The 16,312-nt window shown below is 39.7% G+C and overlaps 1 protein-coding gene across 5 annotated transcripts in view; it reads right to left on the bottom strand.

Annotated features, from left to right (window-relative positions):
* The window catches only part of csmd1a (CUB and Sushi multiple domains 1a), a 498,833-nt gene that overhangs the window by 198,747 nt on the left and 283,774 nt on the right, over window positions 1–16,312 (bottom strand). For all 5 annotated transcript variants that reach the window (XM_072677610.1, XM_072677611.1, XM_072677613.1 and 2 more), the window contains exons 8-10: window positions 14,178–14,259; window positions 12,687–12,811; window positions 4,214–4,335 (exon numbers count right to left, since the gene is read on the bottom strand). In XM_072677610.1, the coding sequence (XP_072533711.1) occupies window positions 4,214–4,335; window positions 12,687–12,811; window positions 14,178–14,259 (329 nt within the window). The remainder of the gene's footprint in view (window positions 1–4,213; window positions 4,336–12,686; window positions 12,812–14,177; window positions 14,260–16,312) is intronic.

Below are 16,312 nucleotides of genomic sequence, written 5' to 3'. Positions count from 1 at the left end.
ATTTTTTTTTCTGTTTTGCACCACTCTTTCGCTTTGAGGCATCTAGCCATTGCTCATGTTCTCCTTTCTCCCCTCTCTCTCTTACTCTTTGATCTAGCGGTCAGGTAGGGTTCCCACTGCAGACTCCACATTCAATTAGTTTCAACAGCCTGTGTACAGCTTGGACACTGCATCATCATACACAAACATCTTTCTTTAACCAAAACAAATGTCTTTGGTCATTTGTAGACTTTGCAAATATTATTTTCACATTCACAAAATTTAGCTTATCTAGAGCGACATCAAATTATGTTACACAAGAGGGTGACTGTAGAGTTAGGAGTCTAATCCAAGCACCCTTACTGGTGTTTCGTGGTGTGCTTGTCTGGCCACAGATTTGATCCCCAGCCTGCAACAGCATAGACTGCATTGTTACCCACTACAATCAACTGCAAATCGCATATTTAAGCTGGGGTCAGAGTGTAGGGAGAAGTGCCTTACTCAAGGGCCCAACAGTAGCATCTTAGCACAGAGCCCCCCTCAGACCCCTGCCCTGGTCACTAGAGTGCCTGAGCCACTACTGCAAATGTAACGTTAGGAGTCTCATTGGTGTAGTGTGGCGTGCTTGCCTGGCCAGAGATTCAAGTCCTATTCCCTATTGGTGTTAGCCACTACACTATCCCAACTGGCAGTTGGATGATGTCCCCTTTATCTGAGTAAAATCTGCCCACTGAGGAATCACAGCATGTGCATGTCCACAATCCACACAGTAAAATGGATCAGCAATGTAATTAAAGCTTTCTGTGTGCTTGTTTAATCAGTAATGACTGATGTGTGACCTACAGCAGTTTGTGACACAAGAAATCTACAAGAAACTATGTAAATAATGGCAAGGATGCAAAATACTTGAGTAATTGTACAAGAGATTTGCACTCAAGTATTATTTTGGAAGATATACAATTTAATCAAGTATTATTGAAATTTTACTTTACTAGTTAGGTTTAAAAGAGGAAAACAATAGTACTCCTATCATTTTCATTTAGACCTTCGAATGACAAAATCTATAGTTTTTCTGCACTTTTCTACTCATGATTAATGGGCAAGAACAGTGAAATTGGTAGAAATAGCTGCTATTTGCATTGACCTTTCGCACATTTCTTAGATTTTTGCACTGACTTGCCCTTCACATGCAGTAGATGCATACCATGACAGCTCCTATTACAGTACTATTTTGTGTTGCTGTTGCTTTTCACATGCAGAGAATGTAATCTGATACAGGAGTCATTATTAGTCTAGTTTTTTTAAAGGACTTCCCATCTTCAGATTGGCCTTAATTGGACTAGTCTATTCCAACTGAGGTGTATCCATTAACATATCGCATTCTGATTCATTCTGATCTATTAGTAGAATTATTAATGGATTATCCTACTGATAGCAAGGTACTTCAAAGGAATGACCAGTAAATTATCTCACTCCACTGCAAGTTTCTAATTGTTATTTAGTTAAATAGTTCAAAGGATAGAATATACGGAAGAAACAGAAGGTAGAATTGTCAAATAAAATCTAAATCTAAATGAAGCATAAATATATACAATTGAAAACAGATGTTTACATACACTATATTAAAAGACACATAAAAAATGCATTTTTTGTCACTGTCTGACATGAATTTAGATTAAACCTTTTCCATTTTAGGTCAATTAGGATTACTAAAATTATTTAAATTTGCTAAATGCCAGAATAATGAGAGAGGGATTTTTAATGCAAATTTTATTTCTTGCTTCAAAGTCAAAAGTTTAAATACATTTCATTACTATTTGGTGCCATTGCCCTTAAACTGTATGACTTAGGTCAAACGTTATGGATATCCTTCCACAAGCTTCTCACAATAATAACCATGTTTGTAGGCTCGCACATGCCTTTTCAGCTTTGCTCATAATTTTTCAATAGGATTGAGATCAGGGATGTGTGATGGCCACTCCAAAACATTGACTTTGTTCTCCTTAAGCTACTCTGTAATCAGTTTGGCAGTATGCTTCAGATCATTGTCTATTTGGAAGACCCATTTGCACCCAAGCTTTAACTTCCTGGCTGATGTCTTGAGGTGTTGCTTCAATATTTCCACATAATGTTCTTTCCTCATGATGCCATCTATTTTGTGAAGTGCACCAGTCCCTCCTGCAGCAAAAACAACCCCACAATATGATGCTGCCACCCCCGTGTTTCACAGTTGGAATGGTGTTCTTAGGCTTGCAAGCTTCCTCCTTTTTCCTCCAAATGTAACAATCATTATGGCCAAGCAGTTCAATTTTAGTTTCATCAGACCACAGGACATGTCTCCAAAAATGAAGGTCTTTGTCCCTGTGTGCATTTGCAAACATTAATCTGGCTTTTTTATGTTTATTTGGAGTAATGGCTTCTTCCTGGCAGAGTGGCCTTTCAGTCCATGTTGATATAGTACTGGTTTCACTGTGGATAATGACACACTCTTACCAGCTTCAGCCAGCATCTTCACAAGGTCTTTTGCTTTCGGTATTTTGGTAATCCTAATTGATCTAAAATGGGAAAAGTTCATATCAGACATTGAGAATAAAATGCATATGTGTCTTTTTATATAGTGTATGTAAACATCTTGTTTCAACAAAATGCAAAAGAAATGGACAACGCAGGGAAGCCTTGTTATGTGCAAAGTGGATTTGCAACATAATGTTGTGCCACTGAGCAGAAGGTAGTAATTTTTATAATAAGTGATTATGTTCAGCAAAATAGTGGTTAGAGTGGTTTCTGCATTTTATTAGGAATATACACTGATCAACCATCACATTACAATCACCTGCCTAATATTGTGTGACTCCCTCTCATGCCGCCAAAAAAGCTCTGACCTGTCGAGACGAACTCCGCGAAACCTCTAAAGGTCTCCATGGATCACATCAGTGAGCCATGGGCACAGATAATCCTGTAACTGATTCCCCGGTTGTCTTACCTTGAACCACTTTTGGAAAGTAATGACCACTGTATGCTGGAAATACTCTCGCTAATGTATTGGAGATGTTCTGACCCAGTCATCTAGCCATCAAATACAAACTCACAATCTGGCCCTGGTGGTGAAAGTGGCACAGATCCTCATGCTTGTCCACCTTCAAGAACTGACTGTTCACTTGCTGCCTAATATGCCTACTCCAACCCTTGCCATAGCATCATAATATTTACTTCACCTTTCAGTAGTTAATGTTATGGCTGGTCGGTGTACTTCAGATGCACATATTTTGATTCCAGTCTCTTTCACAGTTTTATAATGTAGTGTAGTGATCTCTATGCCATCTAAATGCTAAAGTATTACATTTCTGACAAAACTGTAACATATTTGTATGATTGATCTGATGTTCTCTTCACAACTGGAGTAGATATTCATCGTCTGCTATTTTGGGTTGTACAATGACTGGTTTTAATGGCACTGTTTTTTCAAGCAAACTACAATTTGTCACACTTCATATTGACTTGCAGCAATCTGCAAGGATGGGAAAGAGGAAATGAGAAAGCTGAAGTTTAAATAACACTGCAAAGTAACGTCAGCTGTATCTGTGCTTAAAACATTGTTTCTGGAAACATTTGATATCACACACATTGAGAAAAATGTGTAAACCACCATTAGCAGGTGCATTATAATGATAACGCAATCAGTTTTGTTTGTAATGTTAAAAAGTCTAAGTAAGGCTTCACTCCTAATGCACTGTGCACAGCAACAGAGTGCAATAGCACATTCATTTCAAGGTCTGCAGATACAATTATTTAAAAGTTATGCATACATAAACATGCCTGACATTAAATCAACCCCAATGGGATGTTTTGTAAAACCTGCACTACTGTCGGGTCTACTACGGTCAAGCATTCCTCCTTTTTATTTCGATAATATCCACGAAATGTCTAAAGTCTCTATGTTCCATTCGAAATTGTAATACAAGTCCTAAGACTAATCAGGCAGAGAGATGGAAGTGACAGCAATAATTTAGACCCTATGCAAACTTAGCAGGCCACTGTGCTCAAAGGCTTATAGATTCTTCTAACTATTTTCCTGACATTTATGCAAGACTACAGCCTCATGTTTCTTGGAGGCTTGTCCGTACTCTGCACAAAAGCAGCATGTTCCAACTCCTTCAAGAAAAGTATCTTCCTCCTTATGAATATTCATTCCAAGAGTTTATCTGAAAGCATTAACAAAAACCTGCAGACTCACCTTCTCTGAGTCCACTGCGGTTATGACCCACACACAGTGGGCGTTGTTCTCGTATTGGACGGGGTAATTCGGAGAGGTGATGATACCTTTTGGACCTCGCAAGTTTGAGCCACATGTTCTTGCTGTTGAGGTGAGAAAAACAAATAAGACAATTACAAAGTTGAAAGAAGGCCAGACTGTTTACTTTATTACAATGATTCCCTTTATGAGGATCACCTGCCTTGTGTGTCAGTATATAGGTATACAGTTGTAGATCATAGGCCATCTGCTGCAGGTTTTGACCACAGCTCTTACACAGGTCAGTCTCACTACTGAGACTGGTCAAACATTTACAGCCACAAGAGGAGCTCAGGTTTATTTACAATTATGTTACATTCATGGACTTACCTGAAATTTAAAAGTGTCACAGAACCAGACAAATGTAGCATCAGAAGCCTTAAACAAGCCTTAACTCTTTTTGGTACAGCGTGGTATGTTTGCCTGGGTAGAGAATCAAACTCCAGTTGATCTACAACACCAGGGGTATTCAACTCCGGTTCTTGACTGCCCTGCTAATAGCTAATATTATTCGATGGACTATAAGCTTAATTGTTTACCAGCATGGTAGATCTTACAAGGTACATGTTTATAATAAAATGGCAATGATTACTTTCAATAATACAAATTCATTCAATAATAAGTTCCACTTCCATATATTATCAGTCACTTGTTGCATTGATCTATGAGGCCAGATACAGCTGCCATACACCAACATTTGGTAATGTTAAGAGGTCAGACTCACATTTATTCAAGTTCATGCTTCAGTATATGATTATATGATTAACTAACTCCATTGCTGACATGACTTGGGTAGAACTATCTAGCTATCTGTCTATCTATCTGTCTATCTATCTTCCATATCCATCCACCCATCCATCCAACTATCTATTCTGAGCAGGTATTAGCTGCTCATGCTCCCTTGTGTTTAGTCAAGGATTTTCTTTGGCAACTTAAAAGGACATGCTGGCATCTTTACTGTGGCCTCATCTGATCCTCTGTGGGACACTGCCAGGGCTTTGGAAAGGTAGAGATGTGAAGAGATTAGGCTGCAGATATTCTCAAATGGGGAATTCACGTTCGTCTTTGAGGGCATCCTGAAATCACTCTGAAACCTCTGGGAGGAAAGTCTCCACACAAGAAAAACAGGGCAAACAGAGACTTTAAAAGGGTCTTTATAAAAAGGATCATCAATAGCAAAAGCACAATAATCCCTATTTAACCCCTAAGCAGTCGATTCTCCAGAACTCAAAAGACTTTGCATTTCCAGTATTGAGCTGCATAACAATCACTATTAACTTGTGTGTGGTAGTGTGTGCACTGCACATTGTCAAACTTCTCTGTCAGTTGATTGTCAGAAGCAGACTCATTGGGTACAACTTAAGTTGCACATGAACAAAAATATATTTACCTCCTGAGACCCGGTTTGCTTGGTGTGCATTTTTAATTTCTCCCAGCTATTTGGGATTAGTAGGACCTAACAAGTATAAAATCTAATGTCCAAAAGGGTCAAAGTTTAAAAAAATTAAGTATCAGAGAAGCAGAGAAGCAGAAATGTAATGTCCAAATATGAGGACGCAGGGTCTGAAGAGGTTAATGCATATTAATATTTATGCTTTAGTCACATACCTGCAGACCCAGGGGGCCCACAGGCCCAAATAAGGACTTCCCCCTTGTTTGTGTTCATGTGTCAGTCGAGTCATGTTCGTTTGGTTCATGTGTTTCACCTGGGACTGGGGGTACTTATGGAGCCTCAACTCAACTTGAGGTGTGTTGCGGTCAGCTTCAGCTCGGTATCCGCGTTCAAGAGCAGGTCACCCTGCTAACCACGTTATCAGCGAGGCTCGCTTGCCTTGCCGTTTTGTCTAGCTGCTGGTTCCTCAAATCTCCTTGTCTAGTTAGTGAGTGCTGCTCTAGTGCCCGCTCAGCTCCTAACTCCTCCCAGTCCCAGGTCTGTTATGTTCGCCATTTGTGATGTCACGTTTTGGTTTTGTTCATGGTATTGCCCTTTCATTGCTGCTCATGTTCTTCATACTCTTGCTTTTTATGTTCGTTTTGTTGAATAAACCCTTTTGCATTGGATTCCATCTCTACGAGTGTTCATCCCTTCACGTCTGGTCTAACACGTCATGACACTGATATACATGCACACATTAATGTTTAACTACAAAGGCAGAAATGCTACATGATTAGCAACTAAACTACACAGTCATATCAAACCAGGGGACCACCCCTGGTTTGGAATAAACTTGGCCCATTACATTTACTATATAGGACTATATAGGCCTACAACTTAGCACATTCTTTAATTCCAGACTATAGTCCACCTGATTCTCTCTGCATGAGAGAATCAGGTGCCTCCTTAGCCTCCTTTCACCCTGTTCTTCAATTGTCAGGACCCCACAGGACCACCACAGAGCAAGCATTATTTGAGTGGTGGGTCATTCTTAGCACTGCGCTGACACTGACTTGGTGGTGGTGTGCTAGCGTGTGTTAATCTGGTTTAAGTGGATCAGACACGGCAGTGCTGCTAGAATGTTTAAACACTGTGGCCACTCACTGTCCATTCTACTTGTACACTCAGAATCAGAGACAAAAGCTCATCTGTTGGTGCACAGTTTGTGTTGGTCATCCTCTAGTCTTTCATCAGTGGTAAAAGGGTGCTGACTCTTTTGGCTTGATAAATGAGGTGTTTAAAAACTCCAGCGGCACTCATACCAGTGCAACACACGATAACATGCCATCACCATGTCGGTGTCACTGCAGTGCTGAGAATGACCCACCCCTCGAGCAAGACCCACTCTGTGGTGGTCCTCTGGGGTCCAGGATGAAAGGAGACAGTCTGTAATTATAGAACTACAAAAGCACTCCTATATGGGAAGTGGAGCTGATATAATGGGCATATAATGGGAATGAGTTCATTCCGAACCAGCGATGGTCATGATATTCTGATATAACTGTGTGTAGTAAGTAATATCATAATAGAATTATTACTTTGGAGGGGAAAAAAGTGCTCTTCACATTTATGATCAGTGATGACTTTTAACCCTGTCTGCATAGCTGCAAATTGATGTTACAGACATCAGTAAAAAACGGAAGGCTTGTTAATTATCCGACAACCGGTGTGTTGAATGAGCAGTGGGGAAGAGTCAATTCAGAGCTATTCCTCATTTACAGGTCTGCAACGTAGCCTGTAATTAAGTCTAAATAATCTCTGGAGATCACCAATGGTTCTCTTCAAGAGGTGTGTTAAAAAAGAAAACCCGCAGGGAATTATTAAATCATGAGGCTAAAGAGTTTTTTAGCTTTCCGTTTTATACCTCCAGCCCCTATCTTATCCCCAGAAAAGAGAAGAGGGGGAGGGGGGGTTGTGAGGGGCTATTTAAGTGTTATCTTTAAAGAGGGTGCTTGGCGATGCCGAGACAAAAAGTGTCTGGATCAATCAGCATTGTGGGGGAATTGTGCAAAGAAATTGTCACACACGGTTACTCTTCCGCCTGAAGGTCTGAAATACTGCCTTATTTAATTTTGATTAATGTCTTCAGGGGGCCGGTGTCCTCTTTGCCTTTCAAGACTGCAACCATTCCAGGTCTCAGCTTAACCTTAGATGCAGCCCAAAGAAACACTGACCCTATTTCAAGTCTGTTCCTTGGAGAGAGGCAGAATCTGTGGGCTGACATCATAAGCAATGATTAACATCACTAGAAATGGTCATAAATAGGGCCCAGAAATATCAGTTGTTATTATTGGCTGTAATTACAATACTTAACCAATAAAATGCCATGCGTCTCTTGGGAAAACACTTTAGTTAACCTTACCTCAATCTCAAATTTGTTGCAATCAAATAATAATAATAAAAAAATAAATGTTATAATGTATGGTGGGTAAAGAAAGAAATGGTAAAAGTGTCTGTGGATGAGAGGGATCTACAGGTTATTAAATTCAATGGTTCGCTTACTTTTTCTAGCCTGCACTGTGGCTGTTCACTCAAAGTGTTAAATAGGAACTGTAAGGCTGTTTGTTAGTTAAATCCAGGTTATTACAAAGGGCTCACTTACTTTTTCTAGCCTGCACTGTGGAAGTGTATTAGTATCCACTATGATATTGGTTTGGTATGAAGACCTCATCATATATTCAGGGCAACTTTGTGTAAAATTCACTAAATTTTTAATCTTGAGTGATCTTATTAATTCAAATGGGGATGGGGACACACCAAAACGCGCTCTGCTCATAGTTTAGTCCACTTCAGAAAAGCAACATGTGCATACTGCACTCTATGACAGCAAACTAAATTGACAGCTCTATTACCTAATTGAACTTTTCACTCAAAACCTACTTTGTCCTCCAAATCCATGTGAGCAACAAAGCAATTTTGGTCTACACTACCTCATTTAAGGCAAAGAGAAAATGAACACAGGCTATGGAACAGATATCCTACTGCTGAATAAAGAGGCTTCTGAATCAAAATGACCCCTTTCTGCAGCACATAAACAAGCCCCAGGGATTAGAGGTGAAAATCACATAGCCATTATTTTTGGTGGTTTCAACTGGGTTTTCATGCGAGGAGGTTATTCTGCATGATTCATTATGCATCGTAAAATAACGTGAAGCTGTTTACACTTCGACAGACAGGGCAAGGTCTTTTGTGACATTTATACATAAACTCACCTCTTGACGTTTAACAGTGTAATCTTAAATATTTAACTGTGAAGCTGAAATCTCAGTGAAGATTCCACAGCTAATTAAAGCATTGGCCTATTTTTAGAGGGGAGTTTAATGAAGACAGGCTATAAATTGAAGACATTTGAAAAATGTTTGCTTTGTAGCTGATCTTTATAAACCTTCCCATGATATTTTCTCACAATCATATGAACAGTAAATGCATATATTTGGTTTTTATGGGCATTTTTAGAAGGATTTTGAAAGGATTTTGAACTGATCTGAGCATTTCTTTCAAATGCTAATATTTTTGATTCCACTCAAGTGCATTTTTGAGTAATTTTTTTTCTTCCCTCCCATTTTTTGTTGTTTTTATTTCGGCCCCAATTTCCCAAAAGCATCATGGGGTGTTTTGAGTCGGTGATCGATTCTGGGCTCGTTTGGGGGAGGAGCTGACTCCCTCAAGGTTGTTCCCAGGTTTGTTTTCATAGAGCAGAATGAACAGGTAAATCTCTTTACTATTTCTGACAAACAGATGGCAATTGTCAACAGGCTCATACCTTTATTATTGTTATGTCACACTCAAACGGTGATAAACAGTGATTATTGGATGTGTGGCTTGTCCTCATGCAGAAAGCTGCAAACGAGCAGCTGTTCGTGCTTTTTTAGGCACGGAACACAACTCAGTGCAGGCGCTCACACCACTTTCTTCCACTTCTTTGCTATCAGAAGGGGCGAAACATTACAAAATGAACCAATCACGTCACTTGGCACTAGGGGTGGACAGCTTTCGAACATGCTGCTGGCCACCTGAGAGCTCACTTGAAATGAACTTCAGACTACTATTTTTAGGATGACCAAAGACCAGTGCTTCTGAACTCTGGAATTCAGCTTTCACACTTGATCAAACGTACTGAACTCTCAGAGAAAACAGACCAGGGTTCATTAAGAAACGCTCAAGTGTGAAAACTCAGTGTTAACATCATCACAACTGGTAGAGAACTTGAGTATGATACTTGATTTTTTTCTCCTTGGGACAGATGTCTAAACCTCGGCAGGAACGACCCTACACCACGCAAAATGTGAAATATGGTATTAAAGTCATTATTATGAGCTCATTCATATTGATGACCAATGCTCAGAGCCTGTTTGCGATTCCAATGTTGACAAAAAATCCTGTCTAGAGAGAAATAGCATCGCATTTGAATGCGGACGGTAAAACATGCTGGTATTCCTTGTTTATGAAGGAGCACATTTTTATTATGACACCATTTTACCATGGTAAATCTGTAGTATGGTCTCAAACACTTTTAACTTCTGTGTTAATGGGAGGGGGGTATAACAAAACCAGTGATTTCAAAACAAGGTGTTTTGCCAGCTGAGTGTCGGGTTGGATGCCAAAGACTGTACAGACTGAGGAGTAAGTGCAACATTTGTCAACTTTTACCACATTTATATACTGCCAAAACCTTTTCTTTGACAAGTGATTTGGGCTCTTCTAGAATGATCCTTCAGCTAAGATGCTTTCAGGAAACCCATTCCTGTTCAGTTGCTTCAGCACCAGAACTGTTGTTGCTTCCCCCCTGTTGAGCTTCAGCATCTCATCTCAAACCAAACATAAAAAGAAAAAGAAAAAATAAGAGCAGCTACCAAACATCAGTTCCTCTATGTTGATAGATGCTGGGTTTACTGCTGCAGTTCTGTAGGGAATTCATTACTCCATGAGGTTTTCTGAGCCAAAACTTTTTCACTCCAACTCAAGTTTTTGTTTTCTTGAATACTTTTTGCTTCTATTCAAGAATGGTGACAAAGATTTACTTAAACACACTCAGCCCACCGCTGTATATTTTTGTTTGACTCTGCATAATGTCTGACTTTGTAGAACTATTCCGCTTTCAAACAGGGCCGCAATTTGTGGAATACCACCACACTAAAAGGGGTAAAAGGTAAAAAGGGGGTACAGTTACTTAAAATGTCTGCCTCTCTATTCAGGTACATTAAGATGACTTTGTTTCTATACATAAGTTAGTTCTACTGTGTTTTAAGCCACATTGTTTTGTTGAAAACAACTGAGCATTTTTTAGCAGACTGGGAGAGGCCTTTGGGCATGTATATATGGAGAGGACGTACCTCTGTATTGGTCGATTTTCAGCCAAAATATGCAATGCACCATAGTTTAAGGATTACAGCAGCTCTGTGCGGGACTTTGTGGTCATAGCATGCTGCACTTTCTTCTTCTTTCTTCTTGATCACTAGATGGAACCACAGAGCTTGTGTATGACTGCAGAACCCCATTAAAGCCGGCGTTGCACTCTGCTCTGTGTGCTGGATCTGCTACTAACACGCCTCGTGGAGGAAGCAGAGTAAAGACTCCTAACACCACTAACCGAATAAGACACTAAGAGTACATAACTCAGCCCAGTATTAGAACACAGCAGAGCTTACAAACACCACTCACCACACTTTCATCTTCAGAGAGTGTTCAGATCAGAAGCCCTGCACGATGCTGCAATACCGAGTATGCCTGGAAAGGTTAATATAGAACCTGCCCAGCCCTTGATTGGTATTAGTGAGCGAGCAATTGTACTGAAAGACGTTTGGTGATTGGTACTGGCCCCAAAAACACTGATCTGTCCATCTCATCATGGCCGATCGACTGCATCTAGGGTGATAAATCAGCCTTGTTTTATTTTTTGCTGAACTCTTTCTTCAAGATATTACTGGTAGTGTCACACACACAATTCTTCTACATTTTCTTGACCATGAAGCTAAATAGTTTTATTCCAATGTTAGATCATTTTATTTCCTTCAAAAACATTTAGCTTGAAGGCAAAATGACATGCCAGTGCATTTAATATCTAAAGAAATGTCCTGAAGAATCTTAAATGAAATTCTAGCTACAGTGTGTTTAAGATTTTCCTACTTGCCAAGTATTGCGTTTCTTTGCAGCATAGCTGTCACTTATCGGCTTTACAAGAAAGAGACAGTCAGTCCTAAGCTGCGATAAGAAAGCTGGACACATTTCTGGATTGGGACTAGAGTTTACAAAACTCTCCACAGACAACTTTGAAATATAAGGGACACAAATCCCCGGTTCTTAATCTCTTGCATGTGTTCAAACAAACACTAATTCAGCACAGTGCGGTGAGAAGACATTCATGTTTACGAAAGCAAGCAAAACTTTAATTAAACTTGAAATTGTGTATTTAAATGTGGCTTCTGTCCAGGTTAGTGCATTTTTTTTCTTTTTTGAGACGTGAAGGGAGACACCGTGGCCAGGCACTCAAAATGACAGAGTGTAATTAAAGCAAACATCACGTCTAATTAATTTGCCAGACTGATGCATGAAAGGACAGAATGTGCTTGGGAAACAAAGAGCGAATTCCTTTGCCAAAAAACCTGCAACGAGCACAAGTGGGCTATTGTACATTATACGACTTTGCAGAGCGCCCGCACTAATTTTTTCAGACACGGAAAAGGAATGATTTCTCTGGTCGTGTCATCATATTTATGCTGTTATGTTTGGATTTATGCATAAACAAAAATATTACCAGTATGTATGGTGTGGTGGCTGTTTGTGTGATTAAATTGCAGTGCGCCAGAATATGAACTCGACGATATTCCACAGGCCTCTGCCAGATGCTACCCGCGATAAACTATGGATTGCGTTGCCCTGCCTCTTCATTGGCATGTGGCGCACATCTCGCTTAACAGGATTTGACAATGTCCTTACAGAAAGTGTCGGGACAGGGCCGGGGCAAGCCATATTCGCACTTACTCCGACAGATCGGCCTGTGGTCACTCCAGGCGGCCAGGGTTTCAGTCACTCTCTGGCAAGTGATGCTCTTTGATCCCTGCAGCACATAGCTGTCATCGCAGGAGAACTGGATGCTGGCGCCGACCCTGCGGGAGTTTGAGGGGGAAAAAAATGACCGTCAGCAAATGACCTGCTACGTAAATCACACACATTCATTGCAGGCTCTCAGGCCTTCTCTCCCTCAGTCTCCATATCTTTCTTTTTTTTTTCGTTAAATTGGAAAAGGGTAGTGGGAGAGCAATGCAATTCTCGAAGCGCTTGTCTCAGCAGACGGACTTTCGCCTTCCAGTCACTAAACCTGCAATAAACGAGGATTTTTCCGAACCCAGTTTAGCCCCCTTATTTTCTCAGTCATCCCAAAGCCGTTCCATTAAATTGAGTGCTGGCGACAGAACTCCAGGCAACACAGAGAAGGGAGAGTCTTAGGGACGAGCTTCAGAACTGTCAAACGTAAGGGTGATCCGTAATATTGGTATCTTGGACTGATTCATTGTTTCTGTACTAATCAGATGTCATTACATGATTGCATAATTCTTTACTCGGTCAGTTACATAATAAAACATTTACATTTGATGGAGAAAACATAAAAAAATATATATTTTCCTTGTCCTAAAACATGTATGTGCACATCACATCACTGTTCATTAAATCAAAATCATAATAAAACGTTTTCCTTAATTCCTTAATTTACTTTTGCCAATTATCCAAATCATGCACCAATATTCAGTAAGTTTGTAGTGTGTACTGATGCACACTAAATACAAATTCTTTATATATGTAACATACCTAGCAAAATTGATTCTGATGATTTCATCAGGATGCACTATAACTAACAAATAATTAATGTAAATATAAATTTTGTATTGCTGGTAATAAGGCCAAATTGTAATGCTTAATGCTATTTGTATCTATAGGTCATATCACTATAGAGATTACTTTAAAAGTCACTTCCCCCAACCAATCACAATTTGCAGCAAAATTTTAAAAGCTAATGTGCAGCCTAAATGTCTGCAATGTGGAACAGTGTGAAACCATCAGTTCTGTGGTTATGTGACCGTAAGCAGCCTTTCATTTAGCCTAGCTTATTCAAGTCACCATAAGTGACTCAAGAAAATAGTCCAAAAGTTCAGTTCAGAGTGTCACTTGGTGTTGCTAAATTGTAATACTTGAGTGGTGCCCTGTGCAGCTCTATCATCTACAAAAAAGAAATATGAGGCTGAAGCTTGCCATTGTCGCACACTCATAATGAAATGATTCATTCTGTAACTGGGGGCCAAGTTATTTCCAATGGAAAGCACAGGTTTGAGTTTTACCTCCCCCATACAGTGCAGCAGCATGGAGGCTGAAACTGCATATGTCAAACAGCGGGGCTGGCTCTAATTACGACAGTGCCATGCAGCTCCCATTACACCGGACAAGTGTGGCAAATAAGAGAAGCTGGGGAGGACTCACTGGAAGCTGGAACCAATTCGTTTCCCGTTCTCCGGAATCCCTGGATCTGGACAAATGTCTGCCGCCATTCCTCCTTGGCTCACTGCGTTAAACAAAGAGAATAGAGAGAAATGGACATAGATCAATAAGTGCAAACACCTTTCTATAAACATCTATAAACTCACTGTTTTTTGGAAATTGTTCATATATACACACACACCTAAGGTCACTAGCATTTATTACTATGATACTGTTCAAAAGCATGGATTCACTTGCCATTAATAACTGCTGTAATGGTTTTCTATTGTAACATACAGTGCGGAATGAAATATTAAATATTAGAAAATATTAAAAAGTAGTGACTGGATCAATATTAGTATACTCAAGAAATGAGTAAATGATAAATCACTATTTTTCAGTTGCTCATACACTTGATCATTGACAGCATCAACAGCAAGAAAGGTTAAGGTTAATGTTAAAAAAGGTAGCACCAGGGGGACACTTTATTTTGTCTACATTTGAAGAGATCTGTATTACTGTACTGTATTATTGTATTATTACTGGGTACAATCTACAGCATTATTCATGCTTCATTTTTTACAGCCTGATACATAATTGTCATAAATTAAGTTGTAGAGTATTTGCATTATATTACAATAATTGTTCATTTGTATCAGAATTAAAACATAAAATATAAATATATAATTTAAAATTGAGAATCAGCAAACACAACCTCTGTGTCTAATGCAGAGTCACACTGTCTTTCACAACACAAAAAACATCAAAGTAATCAGTGGGGCCTCTGCAAAAGTCTGGGTATCCCAAGTGTTGCAAAGACTGATATTTATGTATTTATTTAATTTCATTTTTTGACAAGGTGTTGGACATTGATCTGCAAATCAGGCCTAAGCCCAATAACCAATTGTAATTAGGCACTCCGCTGAATCAAAATCCCAAGCTTTACACAATCTCTGACCCTTCAAACCTTGTACTAACACACAGCAACCATGGGCTCCTCTCAAACTGTCTCGAGATCTGAAAATGAAAGTAATCAATGCCCACAGGCAATAAGTAGACAGCCAAGCATTTTCAGCTTGCAGAGTGCAGAATGTTATTAAGAAAGCAGTTCAGGGTAACTATGGAGGTCAAGATGAGAGCTGAAACACCAAGAAAGCTCTCAGAGGAAGCTGTTCATATCCTGGCGAGACCGGCAAATTAACCACCACCCCCACATTTGAATGCCAAGAACCAGCAGGGAGGTTTAGCTGAGTCAAGAGGAAGGGTGCACTATTCCACTGTGCAGCGTTGCTTGTGCAATCTTTTGGAAGAGTCATAAAAAGGAAATCTTTCCTGCAATCTCATCATAAAGCTCAGCATTTGAGAAATATGCTACAGAACTTCTAGAGAAGGCAGAAGAGTAAAAACATGTGCTTTGGACTGGGGAGATCAAAATAGAACTCTTTTTGCCACAATCAAAGCCACTGTGAAGCATGGGGGGCTGTTTTGACGCCAGTGGCATTGGCAAAACTGCACAGACAGAGGGAAGAATGGATTGCACAAAATACCAGTAAATCCTGGAAGTAAATGTCAATATCACTGATGATGTTCATTTTAAATGTCATTAAAGAGTGTAGCTGTGCATTGGGATTTGCCAAAAATAGAGTCCAGATCGACTTTCCTGTAGTTTGTGTGTGACAGTGGTGGTCAAAAAGGAGAGGACGTTTGTTTGACACAGGACAGACTGAAATGTGGGGATATACAAAAGACTCAATGACCTGGAGAAGGAGGGGTTAAGGGCGTGGTCCTTCTCCCAAAGTAAATTTTTTAAACCTATGTTAAGCTTGATTAGCTACAAAGGCTGTAGTAAAGATGCCCAACTTTTTGCATACAACTGTGCATGTAAATATATAACTTTTTAACATAATTGGAAAACCAGTTCTCTACATTGTGCAAAAATGTCAAGATAAATTTGTTACTTCTATGAATGCAAGTTGTGGTGGTGGGTAAGACTATGCATTTAAGCATTAAAACATGAAAGAACAGAAAATCATTTACAGATTTAGAGACTGTGGCTATCGTAGGACACCAAAGGGCTGAACCGCTGCTACCACAAGGCAGTGTACTGTAAATAAGCCAGATCCTTACAGAGAGAGGGG

This window comes from Salminus brasiliensis, chromosome 4 (genome assembly GCF_030463535.1).
Source record: "Salminus brasiliensis chromosome 4, fSalBra1.hap2, whole genome shotgun sequence".
NCBI classification, from domain to species: domain Eukaryota; kingdom Metazoa; phylum Chordata; class Actinopteri; order Characiformes; family Bryconidae; genus Salminus; species Salminus brasiliensis.
This window is presented reverse-complemented; position numbering and strand designations above follow the sequence as displayed.